Genomic DNA, 23,801 nt, shown 5'->3' with positions numbered 1-23,801 from the left:
CATTGTGTAGGCCCCAGCTGGATTCCAAATCTTCCATTCCGGTGTGACACCATCCTACACTGCTGCACAACTCAGAAACAAAGACAATGCCATGTCATAGGTGAAGGACAAGTCTCTGGGTGATGGATTCTGCAAGTACTTCACTTGGGATGTTCTAGCCAAGGTCTCCAGATTCAGGGGCAAAGGCCATGGTTGTTTCTCCCTCCTTTCCAGACAGAAGCTATAGAACTGACCACTCCAGAGATGCATCTTGTACAGGACCAGAAGTAAATCTGCAAGTCAAGGTGAGTCAAGAAGCATCTCCATGGGGGACCAGCTCTGAAGGTTGTATGAGCCTTATCCCAAACACCCTACCTTTCACCAACTAGGGTATCTCTTCCCTCACCTGCTCTTGGTGCCTTCTCAGGACTCCCTGATGCTCTGTGCTCCATCTGAACACACAGATACCTGCCCCTGTCAAGGCACTCTCAGCTCTCCATGCCAGAGAACATTGTTAACAGCTCTGTTCCTTGTCTGAATGGTTTAGAAGTATAGGTACCACATGCCTTGTGTATATGCACTTTTTGCCACTGTTTCTCTTGCTGCTGATGTCAGCTTGCCACCAATGCAGCCATCAACCCTAAACTGAAGCCTGTACCAATGAGAAGCAAGAGGACGAGAGGTGGAAGTTAACTGCAGACCTTTATGAAAAAGTGTATGCCAAAAAGAACCCCAGATGTGTACATTTTATGGTAATAATAGAAAGACACATTCTTGAAGTTGCTGGGTAATTAACAGGAAGAATTTGGGGCCACACCCCCCAAATTTTCCACGGTATCCTGGATGACTCCACTCTGGCATTGACAGTACTGAAGGTAGGCACAGCCATAGCAGCAACACCCACCTTCCAAGCACACTTATATCCTGAAGGCCACACGCCTGCTGTGCGCATGCACTTGCCAGTCACTGTGTCTGCCATCTGTACCTGCCACATGCACCTGACAGTCACTGTGTAACATCATGCTCTGATTTTCCAGCTAACATGAGGCATCTGGAGTGGCTGTTTACCTACCCCAGTGGCATAGCTGTCCACCTCAGTCATGTGTTCATCTCAGACACTGTCATGTCACCCTGACTGATCTTCTTGACCCAGAGCTCCTTACCTCTACCCCATCTGTGACAAGGGAGGTTTTTTTTTTTTTGGGGGGGGGGCCCTCTGGCTGTGTGCAATTGTAGAAGAGCTAGCTCCTACTTTGATATGAGGCTACCACAGTGGGCAACATCACAGTACTTCCCTGCAACAAGCCTTCTGAGGGGGCCACCAGGGACCCAGAGCAGTCAACTCTTGAAGAAAACCTCAGCTTGCCAAACTGCTACTTCCCTGCCTTGCCTGGGATGGAGATACCACCTGTATTGCTACCACAGCCCTTACCTCTGCTTTTCACTAGTAGGAAGTTCTTTGACTTCCAAGGTAAACTCCTGAGAGGTCCTGCCCCTTGCCTCACAGTTCACCATCTTCATCCCATGGTGCCGAGGGATGAAGTCCAATTTGCAGCTAGTCCATTTTCAGTATTTTTCTAGTTTGTATCTACACATAGGCTGTTTATATCAAACTCAGACTGGTAATCTGTTTTGCCTATATCTAGTCTGTGTGTTCCATCTCTACCTACTGTATATCCAGTAATCTCTATACAGAGCAGTCAATAGCTAGTCCATATTCTGCCTCTAGACTGTTTCTAGCCCATTTGGTTTGTAGCTGACAATTTTTACTGGGACATCTGTCTAGTCTACGTCTATTTAAGTATATTGCTCACATCTAGAGTCTAGCATGGGCCCTTGGCTATGAGCCAGTTACTATTTGCTGAGTGAGCAAGTGAAGGTGGCCAGCCATTTCTAACTTTGAACATGCTCTTCAGTCCATCTCCAAATGTAGGTAACTCTGTTTCCTGTTCAGGCTGATAGTCCAAATCTAGGAGGAGCAGGTGCACAGGTCCAGGCTTCGATTCCCTCTATAGAAGAAAAAGGACACCTCAACCTAGAGTTCACAGGATGGAGAATTTATGGATTTTTATCTAAAGGACTAGATATTTATTTATTTATTTGTTTATTTTTATATTTTGGTTTTTCGAGATAGGGTTTCTCTGTGGCTTTGGAGCCTGTCCTGGCACTAGCTCTTGTAGACCAGGCTGGTCTCGAGCTCACAGAGATCCACCTGCCTCTGCCTCCTGAGTGCTGGGATTAAAGGCGTGCACCACCACTGCCTGGCTTAAAGGACTAGATTTCTAGTTAACATTGCAGAGAGAACCACTTGACTCTCAGAACCCCAAAAGCACACAGGCCAAGGTCTGTCCCTACTCATCAGCATACAGACCACTTCAAGGCTGTTTGAGACACTGTCTCTGGCAATAAACGTACCCACACTTCTTTCTTTTCCCACTAGATGTATCCTGTTTAATTAAAAAGGAATCTTACAAGTTAGGTAATTATAGATGAAGTTGAGGCTCTGGTGGAGTTTATAGTCTGAGCTCCAATGGCAATTAACAGAGATGGAACTCATCCAAACCTCGTCTTTAGACGTGTGAGAGGGAGAGGGAGAGGGAGTAGGTCTCTGCTAAAATCAGTCCACAAGTGAAGGCATTGAGCTTTAAAGTCCAGCTACTGCAGTCAGTGGAGATTTTTTTTCTTTTTTTTTTATTCTCTTATGCAATACATTCCAACACAGCCTCTGCCCCTTCCCCTTCTCCCAATCCCCCTCCCACCTCCTCTCTCCTCCAGATCCACTGATCCTCCATTTCCCTTCAGAAAAGAGCAGGCTTCCCAGTGATGTCAACTGGACACAGAATAACAAGATGCAATAAACCGAGTGTTTTGGGAGACTATGTATGGGATGCATCACACAAGAAGACGGTGGGGGGTGTGGGGGGGGGTCTGGTGAAGGATGCCTGGGCAAATGAAAATGGCTTGGATTCAGGGTGTAGCCTCTGAGGAACAGTGCTGGCCTCTGTGGGACTTGGGCAATGACAAGCTGTTCTGGGTGTGACAGGGTAGTGTTAGTTTTGTTGTTGCTATTCTGTTTTTGCCTGACTTCATTGCCCTTGAGCACTTGAAGGAACAGAGAGCATCAACATTTCTCAAGATCCCAGATTTGTCCTTTAACACCTGAGGCATGCTAGGCAAACTCTTCAAGTCTATCTGGACCCACAGTGTGAATAGCATGCACTAAGAACCAGTCTTTCTCAAGCATGGATTTGCTGTTTCTCTAAACCTGGTGGAATGAACAGGAGATTGGTTTCAGGGCTGGTGAAGCAGGCCTGAGTCTCAGTTTCAGTGCTACTGACTTACAGGAGAGCTCTGCCCCACGAGCCAGACTTGGAGGAGGCAGAATTCCTGTGACAGCAGCACTGGGACTTCTGTGGAAGTCTAATGGCCAGGCTGCACAGTATCCTTGGAGATCACAAGCACCATATCCTGTTCCCTCCTCTCCTGGTGAGCTGAGTCATAATTACAAGCAATGATGACCAACAGCTTCATCTGAGATGATTCTGGATGTGGTCATTTTTAAGGAACACAAACATGTTTTCCAGGGATCTCCTCTGAAACAGCTGCAGGCTTCTCTGGTTCAATGTGTGTACCCTGCCTGGTTTGGTTTAAGCACAGACAAAACAATAAAACACTAAGATGCAGATAGTTTAGAAGACACGGAACAATGATGTCAGAGGTTATTTTTCTTGATGGGGGGAGGGTTTTTAACTGTGGGTTAGTAAGAATAATGTTGGTTTTATGTAAAGTACACTAAAAAATAAATCTTGCCATGGTACTTACACTCAACGTTCTAGAGTAAGAAAATATGATGATATGATTTCTGTCCTTTACTCTCTCCCGACATCTACAAATCAATTTATAGTTAGTATTTAAACAGTCATAATGGGATGAAGATGCTCAAAGCCCACATCTCTCCTCAACAACAAAGCCACCAGTAATACAGCTGCACCTGCCACACAGCTGGCTTCCAGCAGTCCTAGGAGATCACTGGGTACAGTCAGAACAAAAGGGAAAAGCTGCTTTAGAGACTTTTAGGGCATGGTGGGAAAAGACCATGGAGAGGGTTCTGGGGTTTCCAAACTCAGCTTCCTTCCTCTGGAGTCCCACTTGTCTGAATAAAGGAAGCCAGTAACAGATACACACAGAGTTGCATTTAATGAATTCCCCAAATGGAAAACCAGCCATGATAGTGCTTCTGCAAGCTTTGAATTCATGCCTGCTGCCTACCACTGAAGTCTCTGGTCTGGGTTCAGGAAATATATATATATATATATATATTATAGAAGGGGGTGAAGTGGTAAAGGTGTAGGTCAGAGGATTTGTGGGAGTCAGTTCTCTCCTTCCACCATGTAGTTCCCAAGAGTCAATGATGAAACTTGTCAGGCTTGGAGGGAGGTGTTAGATACCTTGAGTCATTGCAGTAGGAGAATAACTGTAATGTGAACATAGGTGATAGGATGGTTTTAGTCAAAAAGCCAAAAAACTCTCCATATCTGAAGTTAAAAAGGAGTAATTGATCAGGGTCCCTGTCAGTCAGCAGGGTGTTAAAGGAAAACCTGGGACTGGCTGGCCAGCCACCACATGGGGCCAGGTCTTACTTTGCTCACAGACTCTGCTGACACTGGCCTTCTGAGATCTGTCTGCCTCATTTGTAGTTCATTAGTCTTGGCAAAAAGATTAAGCAGAGTGTAGTCTAGTCATGCTGCATCTATCATTCTAGAGGGGGAAAGGAGCAGCTGGAATTTTCATGTGATTTGAGGTGGCTGCAAAAGCTCATGACCTCATGTGAAGAGTCTGTCACAGACTGTGGTTTTGGTGTGGGAAAGCTGTCTCACCAGGACAGTGCAGGAGAGAATCCCACACATCCTCTCCCACAGCAAGGCACATTTGTGGAAGTATTCAAGTTTCTATTTAGTTTCTGAAATGATCTGCCGACTTTAAAAGCTTAATACAAAGCGTTGGGAGATGGCTCAAAGTGCTTGCTACACAAAGCATGAGAATGGGAGTTCCGATCTCCAGCAACTGTGTAAAAATCTAGGATCAGTGGTATGTGGAGATGTGAGGATCCCTGGGGCTTGTTGGCTAGCCAGTCTAGCCTAATTAGTGAGCTTTGTGTTCCATGAGAAAGAACCTGTCTCAAAAACCAAGGTGGACAAGTGATCAAGGAAGACACCTTTCTCTGACCTCTGGTCTCTGTACATATGAACATGCACACACACACAAATTGAATGCATATGAGTTTCCTTAACATCACATCTTCCTTTGCATGATGGTTACATGAATGCAACATTCTTCTCCAGGCAACATAAACAGGATGCCAACTTTCTGCTTCTTTCAGAACAGTATCCTTCCCAAACCTGCTGCCTGGGTCACCTTGGTCAGGCTGAAGGCCACACACAAGCACAAACACATGGGAAAACATTCAACTTGGGTGGAACTTCATAACCAGCATGATCTTTATTCCTGTCCTGGGAAGAACAGAGGCTATCTACCCACCCTCTCCCCTCAGAGGGCCAAGAGCACTGGGCATTTCCTGAAAAAGAAACATACTGGTCCACATGGAAATTCAGGCAGCTTGTCTGAGGGTCAGAACCCATAGGACATCAGTCTGGCTAAGGTGCCCTCCCTAACTCAGAAGGAAGAATCTCTCTCTGAACCACACCTCCCCCCCTTTCTTTTCCTTTTTTGTGGCTCACAGTATAGTTCTGTGTTTTTGTGTAGGCCTGGGTCTCTTCCTCATACTTCCACATCATTCAACAAATAAGTTATTGTTTGCATCAGAGTAAAAAGAACAGGTTCTCCACTTGACAACGTGGCCCTTTTATTTGAACTGAAAGGGTGTCGTTACAAAGTGCAAACACCTCTTTGGTAATGCATTGAATACAAGGAACATAAAATGGCATTTGGCTGTTGGCAACAGTCAGAAAAGTAAATAAATATGTACACTGCTTTGTATCACAGAAGCCCAGTGCAGCGGCTGATCAGAAAGGGTGTCTGGGCACTGCTCACTGCCTGGCCAGTGACACTGTAACATCAAATGGAGATCTGTATACATCTTGGTTTGAATGACAGAAATGAATGTAAATCATAGCCAGCTTCCTTCACAGGATCAGAGAACAAAAACCCTGGACACCTGTCTAAGCCCCACATACACTTGTTTGCCTTGGCATAAGGCATACCCCCAGGGCTCATGTGAAATACCAGCTACCCAGGACAGGCTCTCCTGCCATTGGTATGCCTGAACAACCACACCGCCATCAGATTTCACTCAGATGGCACAGTTATGTCTCCTACTTCACAGAAGTCTATTCTGAGATCTCATCATCTCTAAGTTCAATTTAATATTTCACAAATGCCCACCCATGCTGGACCACTGGCTTCTGAATATCATTAGCAACAGGAGGGCAAGGCACAGTGACCACTTTTACATACGCAATGTGGTGAATCCACGATGAACACACCCATGCTGGGATTCTGTCTTTGCCTAGCAGCCTTACATTTGTGGCTTTGTGTCTATCTCTGGGAAGGTATTCGTGTCAGCATAAGGATCACACATAGATTGTACCAAAATGGCCTTACTGCTCAACGCAAGTCAGGGGCTGCAAAGAGCTGAACATCACCCTGCCTGACCATGGTCTCCTATAATAGCACCCATTTTGCCTTCTCAAAGTGGCACTGACTCTTCTGTGTCCCTTCTTCCCTAGCTATTGGGTGGGTGACCCTCTTGATGTGCCCACATGGCTGGCATACAGTGCTGGGCACATCAGTGTATATAGGGTGAGACCTGCTTGTTCAGGGGAGAGTCCTCAGAACCTTGTGAGAATAGAATGGAACATTTTGGTCAGTTAAAAACAAGAGACTATGAGGTATAATAGTTGCTTTACACTGAATTAAAAAAAATCTGCATAGTGGAAGTAATTTTTCTAACATCTAAAATGGGCAAATTTTATAAAACATCATGCAATAAAAAATGAGGTATAGGGATTTGTTTTTTCCTTTAAAGGATTCACACAATGTGATTTCAGACATTCAGGCTCTGCCTGTGTGTCACCTATTTCCTGTCACCTGGAAAGTGAATCACTCTCCCTACACTATGGTCAGGAACCAAGGCAGGTGGTGGCTGTAAGACCATCCTGCCAATGCAAGGGGATGTTCAGGTCACTAGATGTGGCATGAGACCAAAGGATTTCACCTTCAGTTTACAGCAAGGCAGTATTTACACACCTTCTAAATTGAAACAAGATAATTTCTAAATGTGGCATGATAATGTGACAGTCATGTGTAGAAGGGCTGACATGGTCCCAAGATGCAGGGTTGTATTGGTATTGTAGTCAGATGTTGAAGAGCCCTAAAGTGAAGATAGCGGACATGGAGGAGTGTTAGGAAGAAGCCCTAGTGTTCCTGTGGGGATTGTGGCCCAGGAAGTTATTAAAAAAAAAGAAATCCTATTCCATTTGCCAAATACTTCTGCTTAAATGAAGCCTTGCCAAAGACTCCTGCCTCATTTAAACAGAAGTGGCATCATCAGGCAGAAACAATTTAGGAACCCACATGTCTTAACTGTGTGATTCGATAGTAGCACCAATTTTTCATTTAAAAATAATTAAATAAAAACCTGAGAAGTCTAACATGAAGTGAGGACCAGAGCCACTCCTGTATACTCAATTTCCTTCTACAAACACAGCCGGGGCTGCTTCAGTGGCGACACAGTGGAGGTCCTGAAATGTCTGGGATTCCAACTTATCCTGTGGTCTGAAGCTCCCCATGTTGCCATCTAAGCTCACAAGGATTCTATGGGCCAGCTTCGAGGTGCTTAGCGCAGGGACACTAAGGCTTTTCCTCTTCTGTGTCCCTTAAGCAGACAGGACAGCAGGCACCTTCCAGTTTCACAGGCTCTGGGCAGGCTGCAGGCTGGCAAGCTTCCACAAAGCAGGTGACCTGTCCTTTCTGAAAGAGGGAGAAACATTCTTGTCATTCTGGGATCCTTTACTGGGCATGATCCACATGACCTCTGCCCCAGTATGGTGCCCCATGCTTCTTGCCTTCATCCCCCACCATGCTTGGCTCTCCTATCCGGGGATTGTGACCCAAGACAACACTTGGAGCTTTTGAGCTCTAAATACACCCCCCCCCAGAGGATCTCATTGCACACCTGTCTGTTCCTATTGCCCTCTAACCCTATATTGTGGGGCCCAGGATCAAAGAACTGAGCTGCCTCATCCCCAGTCTCCTACTTCATCCTGCCAGGAAGGAGACCAGAGAGAAATGGTCTTCTTTGAAAAGAATCCTCCCTCCCCTAGCTTAGTCTTCACTAGCCAGGCAACCCAGGGATGCTTGGAGTACCCTGCACTGTTCCTGCAAAGGGATGAACCCTGTCCCCTATTAGACAAGAAGTGGTCTGGATCATCCTTCATCCCTGTTGTCCTGTCTTCTGGCTCTGTCCCAAGTGGACTCCTGCCAGAGCTGCAGGGGAACCTCTGTTTATAACAAAGGTATATCTGTCCCGCGCAATCGCCTCGCCAGCAAGAACCACACAGGACATTCGGATCCTTCTGCAGTAAAGCTTTAATGCGTCTTGAGAGGAGAGCATAAGCTTACCAGAGCGGAGACCCCGAGCCAAGAATCCCGTCCCCTAATAAAGGCTGGCAGCCGCCGCCTGGGACGTGTCACCCTATGATTGGCTGCAGCTCATCAGGCCATGACGCCACGGAATAGGCAGAGATCAAGGAATGGAAAATTACCCAGCGCCTGCGCAATAATCTTGTTTACATTCAGTGCCTGCAGGCGCCATCATTGTAATGGAGAATGCAGGGACGGCTCCCTACATATATCCCTGCCTCTTCCCAAAGATGGACCATGTCCCCTTAGTATTCTCTGTAACTAATATCCCAGGGTAGACCTGGACAGAGACAGTGAGGATAAGGGAGTGAATGTAACAGCCAGCTCTGGAAGAAAGGGGTCATGAGCTGTGGAGTTTTCAGGTTCCCAGGTGTATATATGCTCTCTGTACACAAAGAGAAGCTGGGGTGGTTCACACAAATGCCCCCATGTACTCCAGCTTATGAAGGGAAAGCAGGGTTGAGGATAAGGGCCAGCAGGACCTCACTCTGCCACCTGGACCACCTGCTTGCCAGGTGTGATGAGCATGAACACAGAACCGACCCCATACTCACTTTGCACTCACAAACTGTGCACCTGTCCTTTTTCCACTTTGTGTTGTTGCTATGGGATTCACCACTGTCGTCCACGCACTCTGTGGTGCTGAGCCGAGACTCCAGGCTGGTTATCTGCAGCAAGGCACAGAGCAGTGCAAGTTGATGGAATAAACCTCAACCATGCTCAGTTGAGGAAAGGCTTCCCACATTACAACAGGTGATAGGAGCCACAGCATTTTAAATCAGTCCACTTCCCATGAGGATTTCAACCCCAGCCCCTGAATTTCCCTGTCCTACCTACTGAGCACAGTGTGGTCCCCAGTCTACAATGGATCTGAGCACAGAACCTTCTGCAACTCTATGAGGCCCTTGGCACTAAGATCACCCCATTGTCTTTGTATTAGGATGGCTATACTCCCAACAGCCTAAATCCCAACTGAAATTTAGTTAGTTCACACTAAGATATGCTTTAGCATTTCCAAGCAAGAAGAAAGCAAACTTTTCTGTAACAATAACTCACTAGCATATGTTTTAGTTAACCCTCAACATTCCAACTTGAGGCCATGAAGAAAGCTAAAGGATGGACCAATATCCTTAGGGAGTAGAAAGTAACCTGGGCATAGATGGCTGATTCTGAGTTACTCAAAACCCAGATAAGCCAAGGACAAAGGTGGCTACAATCTAGATGGCTGTCAGCATTGATGAACTATAGGCAGCAGCACAGACAGGGATGACACATGCAGGGATGATAGGGAAGTACCAAAATTTCCAGAGCTATCTGTACAAAGGCCATTCTGTATTATCAGGTCTGCTGGCACCTCAAGCCAAGAGGTCCTTCCCCTGTGACTATAAGTAAATGATGATAGTATGGAATTAGTCTATGTGGCCTACCTAGACCAACAACAGATCTGAAGGACACCTGTTTCCTTCAGTATCCCTAGGTCTCCTTGGGTTGGTCTCAGTTTCTCTACCTGAGCCAGGAATCCCCAGCATCACCCACGTTTGTGCTTTAGAACAAAACAAGCTGGAAGCTAGAATGCACAGAGATGGACCCCTATGCCTGGAAGGCCAGGATCAAGCCAGCAGATGCCACAGGAATGGCTTCTGTATCTAGAAAGGAATTTGGGTTACATGAGTCTCCTCTGAGCCTGTCACCTGAGTAGCCTTGGACCTGACAGGAACAGAGCCAGACCCAAGAATCCCACAAACCAGTCACCAGTGTCTGGGACATACTCCACATCATCCAGGACACTTTTCTGCCCTATAATCCAGGCACACACACTTACACTCTTTACTATCAAGTGAACAGACCTCCTGGGTCTAGCCTCCACTCTCTTTGAAACAAAGCTTTTAGTAATTGAACATAGAGCCTAGGAGAGGCAGAACAAAGCTCCTTACACAGAAGGAGAGGACGTTATCTGTAGATGCTCAGCCAGGGATGCAGTGTGTGGCCCTGGTGCCCTGCCATGCAGCCTTGGTGAGCCTACCATCACTGTCTAGGCTCCAAACTGTTCCTGAAGAAGTGGCCTACCAGCCACTTCAGGTTTGTCTTCTCCCAAACCTCTTCCTCTGGCTATGGCTGAGTTCTCTGGGACGTTGTGTCTATCTATTCCAGTCTTATCCTCTCAGCCATAATCCCTGGCAGGGTACCCCAAATTTAGAGACATCAACTGTCCACTGCCCAGTATCCCAGGTGTGGGGGTTTGAATGAGATGTCCCCAAATAGTCTTGGACATTTGGGAAATTGTTTCCCAGTTGTGTGGGGAGACTTAAGAGGTATGGTCTTGTTGGAAGAAGTTCATTACTGGGGGTGGAGTCTGAGGTTTCAAAGCCTTGTGCCATTGCTGGTTTCCTCTCTCTGCTTCATGCTTTCAGTTCAAGATGTGAGCCCTCAGCTTCCTACTCCTGCAGCCAAGTAAGCACAAACTGTAAGCACAAAGAAACTCTTCTATAAGTTGTCTTGGTCACGGTGTTTAATCACAGCAATGAAAAAAAAGGACCTAACAACCTAACCCACTAGTTCACAGAGACAATGCAGCCTAGTTAGAAGCAAGCTCGAGAAAAGCAAGCTACACAAATGGCCAGTCCCCAGCAGGTGAGGGCAAAGTCAACACTTTCACAATCACACAGGGAACTCAGGGGGCAGCAGATGTACTGGTGAAAGGTCCAAGGAGGTGAAGATGGCAGTGATTCAGGCCAGCCTTACCTGTTTTCTGAGGTCTGTGATGACCGTTTGCATTTCCATAATGAACTTCTTTAAATCATTAGTTGCTGGTCCTTCCAAGTGCTTATGGGTGGCTGATGTGGCATTGCTGAGATGTTTGCCATATTTCACGCTGAGGGGTAAAAAGACTCACATTGTCAAGGTGCAGGTCGAGGACAACATTCCTAAGTGCCCAGCCTAGCACGCTACAGCCAGTACTGTCAAGCAAGACACAGACCTTGTCTACTCTACTCTGGGACACCTCTGCTTCAGCCAACCCAGGTTACAACCCAGCTCAAAACAACAGCAAGACCTTAGCCTGTAGCAGAAACCCACAATAGCCAGGACACCTCCCAAATACCACCAAAACTCACCTTAGTGCCTTCTGCCGCCTTGCTCTCTTGGTGGGCTTATCCTCCTCATAGCTGAATTCCAGAGACCGTCTTCCTCGGAAATGGTAGGAGAAGGCATTGAACTGTCCCCTGGTCCTGCAGTCTGGTGAAAAAGCAAAAAGAGGCAATCAGTTACAGATGACTCTAATTTAGGATAAATTACACCTTGTTCAGCAGTAGCTATTTTTATCACACATCATCTCTCTTCCCCCCTTCAGTTAGGACCTATGTTATGCCAGGCAGTGCCTAAAAGGACTCATGGAGCTAAAAGTGGGTCTGTTAGTGCTCCGTGGCTCCAGGACCAGTACTTAAACCGACCAATAGCTGTAGCAAGTCTCTGGACCAGAGCACCCCACGTGACCGCTGTGCCCTCCTGCAGTCCACACAGGAGATGTTGAGCACTCTACCATCATGATCCAAATCTGCATAATTGAAGTCCTCCTGCCCTTGTCAAGAGGTACCCTGTCCCCAAGACCTCATGATCAGCCCAAACCAACCTGCAACAAGACCAGGTAATTTCCAAATACTTCCTTTCCCTGGTTGCAGCCTCATCCCAAGCTCTGGATGTGGGAAGGAACCCTATTCTCTCTCACCCAAGCCCCACCTACAATATTTATTAAAGCCACCCATTTTTACAGGCATCCTATGTCTCCTTTCTCCCCTAAAAATAGCCTGGCCCAGAAGAAAGCAAAGGCTAAAGGCAGTCTTTTCCAAATTCTAAAGTCTTGTGACCCTATTGAAGCAGATGACATGCTACAAGACAAAGGCAAAGGAATGATAAGCTGGGGCCATGTGGCTGCCTGCCTCTGGATGACAGCATCTAGATCCTGATGTCTATGGCTAGAAATGGAAGGAAGTGTTCCAACTGAATCAAGCCCTCACTTCTGACCACATAAGTCCCTAAGTGGCCTGAACTTGTTATCACAGGTCATCATGTGACCCAAGTTAAGCTGGAATTATTAAATTTGTCCTGTCCACCAATCAGAGTAGATAATGCAGCTTCTCAGATGGCTCCAAGGACATAAACCAGATCCACAGAATCTTGGCCTTCCACAGCTATGTCTACTTCCTGTATTCCCACCTCTTCACTGGAGACTCTTCCTCCAAGCTTTCCTGAACACTGAAGCCAGGCCAGACAAGGCTGAATATTCTGGAAAAGGGCAAGGGTGAGTCTCCCTCACAAAGCCTTGCCCTAGATTATTTGGGAACAGCAACAAGGCAAGGTGGGTCTCATGTGAGTTGGCTGTGCCCAGTGGCCCTGACCCAAGAACAACACATAGATGGGTTCTGAAGATCCAGAACCGCTGTATTTGCCATGAATATCCCATCTCTCCCTCAGGCACAGAGCAGAGCTGGGCTACATGTCTCTGCCTGGCCTGTGCCAGCTGCATGCACCATGGCTCTAGTGCAACCCCACACCCAATGCTGTTGCTGCTATGGAAGTAGTCATGCTCACAATGCAAATGTACCCAAACCACGGTAATGCCTGGAAAGTTCTGTGTGTACTGAAGACCTGTGCTCCAAACCTGAACCTCATAGGAACACCTGTCCGGACTAGGAATGGTTCTCCACCCAGGGCTTTACCCCAAAGGAGGAAAAACTTGGTGTAGAGAATTCTAAATGGAACCACATGTTTCCCAGCAGATGTACTGGTGGGGAACAAGGTCCTCACACTCACCAAAGTGTGTAGCCAAACATTTTAAATAAGTTTCTTGAATCACTGTCACTGGTCACGGGACAAACTTATACCCTGTGCTTCCTGCTGTGGTGCACCACGAGGAACACAGCCCTTTGTGCCTCCTCTGTGCTGCAGTGTTGTGCTTAACCTTTAGGAAAAGGTTAGACAAACCCACATGGAGGGACACCCACCAAAAGGACCCAGATAGAGACAGACTAAGAACTCTACCTGGATATAGGGTCGGGAACTTTAAGGTAAATTTTAAGTCAGGTGGAACCTGTTATGAACTAACATCTTTGGGAAAATAGTAGAATTCAAACAGAATCCAAAAATCGGGGAAGAATTTTGTTTATGCTAAATGTTCCATTATACTTAAGTAGATTATTTAGGAGTGTGGTAGCAGGAAATCTGCAACTTCCTGGGCTCATTTAAAAAAACTTTGTGTTTTATTTATTTGTAGACAATACATACTTGCACACACACATAAAAGAACAAATAAATATGTAGAAAATGTTAACACAGTTGGTGAATCTGGGTGAAATATTTGGACTCTTTTTAGTATTTCAATCAATATTTCAAATTGCATATGTGGGGGTCTGAGCATGTGTGTATGTGTGCAATCCCCTAATACTCATCAGTCCCTAGAAAGAGGCTGCAATTCCCACATCGAGTAAAAAGAAATGGACACTGTCCCACCCCAGAAGCAGCTGCCTCAGGTTCTGGGGTGCATGAGTGTTGCTCTTGGTGCTGTGACCCAGGTGCAGCTCCAGGAAGCAATATTGTCATGAGCTTCCTTCAAAGCAGAGTTGAAAGAACAGGGACTGGGGAGATGGCTCAGTAAATAAAGCACTTGAGGAGCAAGCAGAAGGAGTGGAGTTTGAATCCCTAGAACAAGCTGGCTAGCTAGACAAGCTGGATTGTCAAGCTCTGGGCTCAATGACAAACCCAAGACACTAGACATCAATCTCTGCCCTCTACATGCTAACTGTGCCTTTATGCATGTGCACCTGCACACATGCAAACATACACATACTATGCAAGCACGTACCACACAGACACATCCAAAAAAATATTAACGGCAACCAGCATTTTTTCCCCTTGCAGGATTTAGAAATGGGTTTGAGCTAAAACAGAAATCAGTAAATTTAGAATCTTGAAGCTCTTCTGGGATTGCACCAAGCCTTCTATTTTAAGAGGCACAGTACCTGGAAGAAGCTGTGTCAGCAAGAACTTTGGGGCACTGAGCATCTGCAGCAGCTGGGACAATGGCACATTATGGGGGCACATGCCAAGACAAGGCCTGCCTCAGAGATGACCTCTTCCAGGACTGTGGATATTTTTAAGCAAAGCAGTGAAGGCTGGCTCTGCTCTGTAGCAGAAGGGGACCTGGTCCTGCTACCAGAAAATAGAGTCTCTGTATCTGAAAATAACAATTGACTTTGCACAATATTTTCAAGACAACATGTTCCTGCAAACAAAATAGAATTCTCTGCCATCCCTGCAGGAAAGTATTTAGGCTGGAAAAACCTGTGAACGTTTAAAGCAAAAAGAAGCAAAAGCAGATACAAGTTTCCACTGTATGATCAAAAGAACAACAGTGATTTAGGACTAGATACACAGCAAGCATGATGTCCTTTATGTGAATTCTTATAACTTTCTCTTTCTGTGTGTCTCTCTTGGTCTGTCTGTCTGTCTGTCTGTCTGTCTGTCTCTCTCTCTCTCTCTCTCTCTCTCTCTCTCTCTCTGCCTTTCTCTCTCTCTCTCTCTCTTCTCTTCTCTCTCTCTCTCTCTCTCTCTCTCACACACACACACACACACACACACACACACACACTTGTGCTGAACATTGCTGTGGAATATACCTTTACACCATGAGAATATATATCGCTGTGATAGGTTTAATAAAGAAGCTGACTGGCCAATGGCTGGATAGACTAAGGTTAGGCAGAACAGCCAGACTAGGAGAATGCTGTGAGAAGAAGGGCAGAGACTGGAGTCACCATCTAGATGAGAGGGAGCAGGAGATGAACACGCCATGCTAATAGAGGTACTGCCACATGGCAGAGCATAAATAAGGAATATAGATTAACTTAAAATGTAAGAGATAGGGGCTGGAGAGATGGCGCAGAGGTTAAGAGCACCAGCTGCTCTTCCAGAGGTCCTGAGATCAATTCCCAACAACCACATGGTGGCTCACAGCCATCCGTTATGAGATCTGGTGCCCTCTTCTGGTGTGCAAATATACATGGAAGCAGAATGTTATATACATAATAAATAAATAAAATCTTTTTAAAAAATGTAAGAGATAGTTAGTAATAAGCCCAAGCTATTGGATGAACATTTGTAGTTAATATAAGCTTCAGTATGTTTATTTGAGAGTAACTGTGGAACAGGAAAACTCTGCCTATAGAACATGATACACCCGCACACACGCACACATGCACACACGCACACATATGGGGGAGAGGCAGACAAAAAAATCATATTGGACAAACCACACATGATCATACACATTCACATATGAATGCACCCCCACCACACATTCTCTTAGATGTTAACTGCAGCTTCAAAGGTCAACCTGATTTCAATACTTATTTAATAGCTTGAGTGACTACTTTTGGAGAAAAATAAGAGAGAGATAACCATAGTTCTGAACTCTGTGTGCTTCTCTTCAAATTTATGTGGCCCACCTTCGTCAGGGCCTCTAAGGGGTAGGGCAGGGCTGAGGGCCAAGTGTGCTGCCCCATGTGTGGCTGGAGCACCCATCCTCTTGAGTCCTCTTCTCACCACAAACATATGTTGCGCGGCTTAGGTTGTAAATGTCCCCAGCTTTATTATTTATGGGGTTCTGATCATAGTTTGAATAAAGCCAAAATTGCACTCAAATTAGAAACTGGAAACTGAGGTTAACCAAGAGAGGAACTCAAGAATGCAAAGTGGGAAAGACACTGCAGAACTGTCACCACAGGAAGCCAGTGGCTGCTAGAGCTGTGATGGCAGCCCTGTGTGCGAGGTGGACAGACACAGCAGGGAGTAGGCCTCTCCCGGCTGACTGGAACATGCTGCACAGACCTCATTATGAGGCTGTCCAGCCCTAACATCAAGATTTCTCACACCTGTAGGCTACTCCCTACCTCCTCAAGAAGACAGTTACAACAGGGTATCAGTATAACATGATTATATACTTGTTATGCTTCCTGGATGAACTGTTTCTCCTCTTTGTGGCTGTGGGTCATGGGACCAACACACACGCACAGAAATGTAGCTGTATAATAGGTTAAATGTCAGATATACAATAGGGATGCCCTAAAGTTTTGTTAACTTTCACAAAGCATTTTGGTTATCAGAATACTGTGCAGCCTAAGATAATAATGATGTCTTAGCACAGGTATCTGAGGTGACAATGTCATCAATAAATGTGATGCACTTGCAGTAGGGTGAAATGTGACATTAAATGCATGGTGTTTATGTTCACACACGGCTGAGTGGCTGGTGTGTGCATCTACTGTGCTGAACCTTTATTAGCATTTTAGTGTATGCCCATTTAAGGTTGGAAAGAGCTCTCTATCTAGCTTTGGGTGCCTCCTTGTCTCCTAAGTTCATTCAGAGGCAGTGTGGGTGGAGCTACTGCCCCATACAGCCTGGGCTCAATAACATATGGTGCCATCATGATAAGACACCATGACATTTATATCTCAGACCATGGAATCATGCACTAAGCAAAGCAACCACAAATAATTACCATACCAAGTGCCAGAGGCTGCTTTCCTGTTGCCATGCAAAGCAGCAGCAATGGGGAGACAGTGAGGGTAGGACACTGCCACCACGTACCTTCACAGCAGTCCTGCCACACTCGCAGGTCCACCCTGGGGATGTCCTCGCAGTTGCTGTAACCATGTGGAAACTCTGCCACCCTGAACACATCCTGCTGCACACGGGTGATATTGTCTGAGTTGTCACATAGGATCCTAGCCAAGGATGTCTGCTTGAGCTGCGTCAGCTGGGCGGGGGAGAATACGCCTGGGTTCTCATACCACAACCTGTACTCCAGAGATGACAACAGGGCCAGCGGGTCAGCGGGTCAGCAGAGGGCAGAGAGACCGCTAGCCACAAGGATCCAAGGTGAGAATGGTATTCCAACATGGAAATCGCTGATTCCATGAACAGAAATTTAAAAAAATGACCCAGATGTTGCTCAAATTCTCACCCAATACATGTGAGAAAAGCAAAAATCCCCAGCATATAAGAGATAGTGCAGTAGCTCATCTGAATAGCAAGAAGGAAGATAGGCTACTTTTCAAAAAAGATGGATGGCTAAACTTCTGACTAAACTCTCAGCTAAAGGTCTGGCCAACTTTTCCCACTTGCTAAAGTAAACTAATATTGTTAGAATGAAAAGAAATCTTACCACAAGCCCCATGTTTCAGGTAGGTGTTGTGGAACACATCTGAGGCCGAAGGCTTGCCATGAATGAGGCCAGACTGAGCTACACACTGAAACCCTATCTCAAAAATCCAAACAAAACAAACAGCAATGTTCTAGTCCTTCTGAGTGCCACCATGAATAGTCAAAGGGCTCCTGGAAATATCCACGTTCTCACTGGTCTCAGAGCCCAACAGCACCTGGGACTCAGATGTGTTAGCTTAGACAGCCTACAGGAGGTACAGAACTGTTGAGCTGTTGGAAGGGCAGCAAGTGGGTAGAGGTCCTTATTGGCATCTGTCCTAAGTCCAGAACAATCATGAAGTACAGCAAGGTTCTCCAGCACCCACCTGTCTCCATCCCGAAGGCGTCGGAACTGTGTGCTGAGCAGGCACATGAGTGTGGGCCCCAAGCGGCTGCCAGGGACCAGGTCTTCCACCATGAGGGCCGGGAACAGATCAATGTTGAGAGTTGAGCCATACAGCCTGCAACAGACAAGGAGGAAGTCAGGTCTGCCCAGCATAGCGGCCTGGGATATGAAACACAGCAAGTATGAAAAAGGCCCTACACATTGTCCAGACTTATATTGAACAAAGAGAGCTCACCAGTATTTCTTTAAAGCATAGTTAATCATATTTTTAAAATTTTTCCTTTTTTCACACATACACACCAAAAATAGATATGAAAATTAAAACATTCTTTCTTATGTTCCAAGGAGAACCATCTAACTCCACGAGGCACCCCCTTCACACCTCTCTTCTTCCTTAAGTATATGAGCAATGAGTAGTCACATTTGAAAATAATAGGATTAGACCCTCCCATATATTGAAATGTAGTTGTCAATGGAAATGCTAGTTAATTAGATATCTAACATGAGGCTTAAACATTTGAGAATGTTTAACAAGCATTCTCATCAAGTCCTCCATGCTCCTGGAATACATGCTCATAAACAAAGAAACAACAATGCCTACAGATCTTTCTTTCCTAATCTTGTTCAACTTCCCAAGAGAGTACAAGGCAGCAGGTGGTCCTGGTTCCAGCTGCTGCTAGAGACTCTGCTAGAGCATGAAATAGCATCTCCCAGCCCCCTGGCGCCATTCCCCACCAGGCTTGGAATGACAGCAGAACACCCTATCATCTAGCTGTGACATGCTATTGAAAAGACGTTCACTCATCTTATGAGTAGAATACATGTACTCTCACATAAGCTGGCACCCAGCCTTTCCAAGCACAAACTGTGCTCCTTGTCTGAGTCAGGGAAAAGCACGCTGGACCAAAGTCTCCAAGGTCTTACCAGAAGCCACCTGACATGGGAGGCTGGAGGGCTGCTGGTCATTCTATACAGGCACCAGATGCCAGTGCCTCCTCAGGATACCTACCCTTTGTACTCCACCCTCCCATTCATAAAAGAACAGCGGGAGACTGAAGGCTATCTACTTCAGGCCTGCTGGGGATGGTCTCCATGACACTGCAAAGCTCTCACTCAGGGGCCTGGAGACCCTGACTGTGTAGCTTACAGGGCGTACACCAGGGAGAGAAGCCCAGATTCAGCCCAACTATTCATCTCTAGGCTGCTCTGAAATGCAAAACTGTATAACAAGCTGCCAGGACAGTAGACAGACAGCAGCTGCATTCCCCAAGGCCTGCTTAAAATCCTGACAGCCCTGGACTTCATTGCCATTCAACTCTCCTCCTGTTTACGTCTCATTTTTCCTCTTGGTAATGGGTTCACAGAAAAAAATGAGTAACTCTGTGTGTGTGGGGATGGGGGGTAAGCATTGTCTTTGCCAGTGGTCTCTGTTCTGCAGCTGGGCCAGGCTCACCATCTCCAGCAGCAGCAGCAGCAGCAGGATTACCAGAAACTAAGAAGTTCTGAAATATTTTGGCAATCAAAAAAATGACTGGGAAACTCATCTGTGGCCATCTGGATAGGAACACAGGGGGACACTGAAGCACTTGAAGTACAGTCAGTGAGCATAAATCCCAATTAAGCATAACGGCGGAAAAAAAAAGGAACTGTTCCTGTGGAGAACTCATATGCTTCCCTTGCCAGTAAGCGAATACTAACAATTATATAAACGAACTGGAGCACAGGGGAGCAGAGCAGTGCTCATTCATAAACCACAGCATCTCACAGGACAAAGCCCTTCTGCAGACCTTCAGGTCTGAGCAGCTCCCAGGAGGTAGGTCTGAGAAAAAGCCTGGCTCTAGGTGAGATGATCCAATCCTGAGCAGACCTGGACCTATCCTCTGAGTTGTGGGATATTCATGTCCCCACGAAACCTGCACATTGGCTGTCCATCTCTCCTCTTCTATGAACAATGACCACTCATGTATGACTCCACTACAGGTGAGGTTCCAGGCTTAACTTAAGAATAGGGGGCTACAGACCAAGCCAGGTCCAAGAGGACTCTTATGTGTCCTAGCTAGTTAAGTAAAACTCGTATCTCAACAGAAAGCTTAGACAGCTTAGATAGGCTTAGACACATGCCTCTACCCAACACTAGGCTCACTGCAGCATCCCAGACAGCAGACCACTAGTCAATCTCAGCCTCCACAGATTTCTCTCACCTGATCTTGAGATACCACAGAAACTTGAACCGAGAGACAGTAACACCACAGTTCACAGCCAAAATTACCTGGCATCCACACATCTTTAAAAGTGCCCCAGTGATGGGGAATGTCCTTCTGTATTTGTGTTTCCCTTGTTGGTTGATGAATAAAACACTGTTTGGCCAACAGAGGCAGGAAGATAGGTGGGACTAGGAGACAAGGAGAATTCTGGGAAAGGTAGGTAGGGAGAGACCTCGAGGAGATGCCATGTAGCCGAGGAAGGAGTAACAAGTCCGGACCCTTCTCCAGTAAGATAAGACCACATGGAAACACTTAGATATTCATCAATTAATAATTAAGAGAGAGCTAGCCAGTAAGAAGCCCTAGCCATTGGCCAACAGTTTTATAATTAATACAGCATCTGTGTGTTTATTTGAGGCTGCAGGTTGGTGGGACCTGGCCGGACAAGAAACTCCAGCAACACCCCAGGTTAGCAGTACTCACCTCTGCAGCTTCTCCCGGATCTCGGGGCTCTTGATCTCATTTTTCAGGTCCTCAAAAGTGTAAGCAGCTGACAAATTGCAGTAGACCCTGTAATCATGGTAAGGTGGGATGCCATGGTCCCGGCCTCGCTGGATATTGATGGCAGCCAGGTCAAGGGCCACGGTGTGAGCCATGGAGAATAGCCTCTCTGTGAGCTCCGTGTTCAACAACTGGGAGGGAACTCTCATCTTGCCTGCCACTCCAAACAGCCCTCGGAGAAGTGGGTCGATGCCCCCCTCATTGACAATCCGGAATGGTGAGAAGAAGGCCTTGTGGAGGGGCACATGGCCCTGTGGGATGGGCTCAAAGTTCTCGTCCAGCCGGTAGAGCAGAGGGTTGATCAGAGTATGGCCAAACCTGAAGGCTGCAGTGGCAAAGGCATTAAAGATGCCAGCATTGACGCTGGGATCGTATCCTCGGTACTCTCCGAGCATCTTCATGCCCACCTCCCCCAGGATCTTGGGTAGCCAGTGCCGGTAGGTAATGTGCTGTATCTCTGCCCCCACTATCTTGCGAGTCTCATGGTAGACAGTGTCCCCATCCCAGTGTGGGTTTAGCTTCAGCAGTTCTGCTGCAATGCGGTTGTGCTCCCGGAACCAGAGTGTGTGCATGCTGGTCAGGCCCAGCTGCTCATTAGCACGGTGGTCACCAGCCAGAAAGCACGGTATGGGGCTCTCATTCTCATCCCGTGTGCACTCAGTGGGCGGCCCCGTGGCAAAAGGAAGCAGAGGCTTGCCAGACCTCTGCACGATGCCCTGACGCAACAGGCCACGATGACTAGCCAGGTCCCGGATGCTGCGGGCTTCGTGGTCTGTGCTGCCATACACATTGGATGCATCAATGTAGGAAGTGAGCTGGTTGATCTGCTCTCGCGGGTACACAGAGTTCATGAGCAGAGATGTCATGCCGCTGCCACACACGGGGCTCGATCGCACAAAGAACATGCAGCGGGCTCCACTCCGCACACGGGGGTCATTGGGGGGAATCATGACAGAGAAACAGGGAGGGTCATTGCTGCACACATTGCTGCAATGCTGCCCGTCAGAGAACCGAGCCTGGCTCAGAGCCACGACTGTGGAGTCCAGGTCATGGTCAAGGAACTGGCCCCACTGCATCAACATGTGTGTAAACTGTTCATCAGGGGTGATTACCTCTGTCCCAATCAGTGTGGTGGACACCAGGCGGGGCATGGGAAGTACATGCCCATTATACTGACGCTGGGGATTGATGCCACGGGGCGTGTTGAATCCATTCTCATACACAGCCTTCAGCAGGCGCTCGAAGGCAGTCAACGAGGCGCCCCACATTGGGTGCTGCAGGTTGTTGCATGTGCCATCATGCGTCCTGTACTTCTGGTGGAAGCACATGTCTGAGCAGTTGTTCACACGGCGGTGGGCGGTGCAGCCTGACAGGTTGGCAATAAGGCTCAGGTACTGTGGGGACACCAGATCATTGTAGTGGTAACCTGCAACACAAGCAGGGCGGCACTGACTTCCACCGGTGTAGACTGGTGTAGACCACTGCCTTCAGTGTGTCAGCTGGTGCCTGAAGATGCTCTGGCATTTGACCTGTTAGAATGTACCCTCCTGTTCGGCTCTCTGTTGGCTAACAGTTTGGATGCCCTATCATCGGGCCTATAGTTTATACCACTGGCTCTAATGTAAGAAGTCTGTCACATTCAGAGGTCCAAAACTGAGGACCTTCAGCCTCACATCATATTGTATCATGGACCAGGCAGAGAATGCACCTCTACACCAGCCACAAGAGGTCCTGTGAAACAGCTTCCCTATGCCCATCACTGTACATTGCCCTGACTACTATAACTTAAGCAGCTTTTCTTCAGGGTCCATCCTATACTCACCTACATGGGTGAGGCCTCCCCTACAGGTTTCACAGACTCCTGCCATCCTCTCCATACTTCTGCCATCACCCTAGGATGCCATCCGTGACACTGGCCTTGAATTTTACAGAATCCATCACAAAAAATACCCTCCAACCTGTCTAGCCAAGGGTAGGCTCCTACTAGGTTGGCTTCCTGATCAAGAACCTCGAACTGCTCACCAGCTACAGGAAAACCTTGTTGGTCAGTAGCATGCCTCTACCAGGTGTCCATAACCTTCCTAAAGTTATCAAGCATATCCACACAGTGACCCCAGGATCCCATGCTCAGAGCTCAGTTTCATCAAATGCTGCCTGTAGACATTAGCACAGCCAAGGTGCTATGGATTGTGCTAATGTTAATAAAACATTATCTGATAGCCAGGCAATCAGACCGAGGGTGCTGGGGGAAAGAAGGGTGGAGTGAGAGAGAAATGCCAGCCAGCTACCCAGGAAGCAAGACATGCTAGAGGACAGGTAAAGCCATGAGCTACATGGCTTGTGGGTTAATAGAAATGGGATAATTTAAATGTAAGAGCTAGTTAGTAATAAGCCTGAGTTGTTGGCTGAGCATTTACAATTAATATAAGCCTCTGTGTTGTAATTTGGAAGCTGCTCCCAGGATGGGAAAACTCTGCCTACACCAAGGCCTTCACCTTCCTCACTATCCCTCCCCTACAGAACATTCTGGAGTCTTCAGAAAAGTCATCTGTACATGTACACACCTGTACAAACTCATCTGAGGACATGCTCACACACCAACACTCAGGTGTGCACTCACACGTGAATTCTCATAGCTACACACATATGCACATACATACACTCACAATGCTGCCTGCACACTCATACGACATGCCCCTCTGCAAGATATGCTCACAGAGATAGCTGCTCACACATGAGCACGTTCACATTCACACATGTACACATATTCAGGCACATAAAACCTATATACGTGC

The 23,801-nt window shown here is 46.9% G+C and overlaps 1 protein-coding gene across 2 annotated transcripts in view; it reads right to left on the bottom strand.

The window, feature by feature from the left end:
* Window positions 1-5,804: 5,804 nt before the first annotated feature.
* Window positions 5,805-23,801, bottom strand: part of Pxdn (peroxidasin) — a 78,865-nt gene continuing 60,868 nt past the window's right edge. For both annotated transcript variants that reach the window (XM_027424722.2, XM_027424723.2), the window contains 7 exons: window positions 20,929-22,432; window positions 18,222-18,356; window positions 17,281-17,489; window positions 11,754-11,874; window positions 11,383-11,512; window positions 9,195-9,308; window positions 5,805-7,968 (listed from right to left, as the gene is read on the bottom strand). In XM_027424722.2, the coding sequence (XP_027280523.1) occupies window positions 7,849-7,968; window positions 9,195-9,308; window positions 11,383-11,512; window positions 11,754-11,874; window positions 17,281-17,489; window positions 18,222-18,356; window positions 20,929-22,432 (2,333 nt within the window). In that variant the 3' untranslated portion in view covers window positions 5,805-7,848. The remainder of the gene's footprint in view (window positions 7,969-9,194; window positions 9,309-11,382; window positions 11,513-11,753; window positions 11,875-17,280; window positions 17,490-18,221; window positions 18,357-20,928; window positions 22,433-23,801) is intronic.

This window comes from Cricetulus griseus, chromosome 7 (genome assembly GCF_003668045.3).
Source record: "Cricetulus griseus strain 17A/GY chromosome 7, alternate assembly CriGri-PICRH-1.0, whole genome shotgun sequence".
NCBI classification, from domain to species: domain Eukaryota; kingdom Metazoa; phylum Chordata; class Mammalia; order Rodentia; family Cricetidae; genus Cricetulus; species Cricetulus griseus.
Note: the sequence above shows the minus strand (reverse complement) of the source record. Positions and strands in the feature narration are given on the sequence as shown.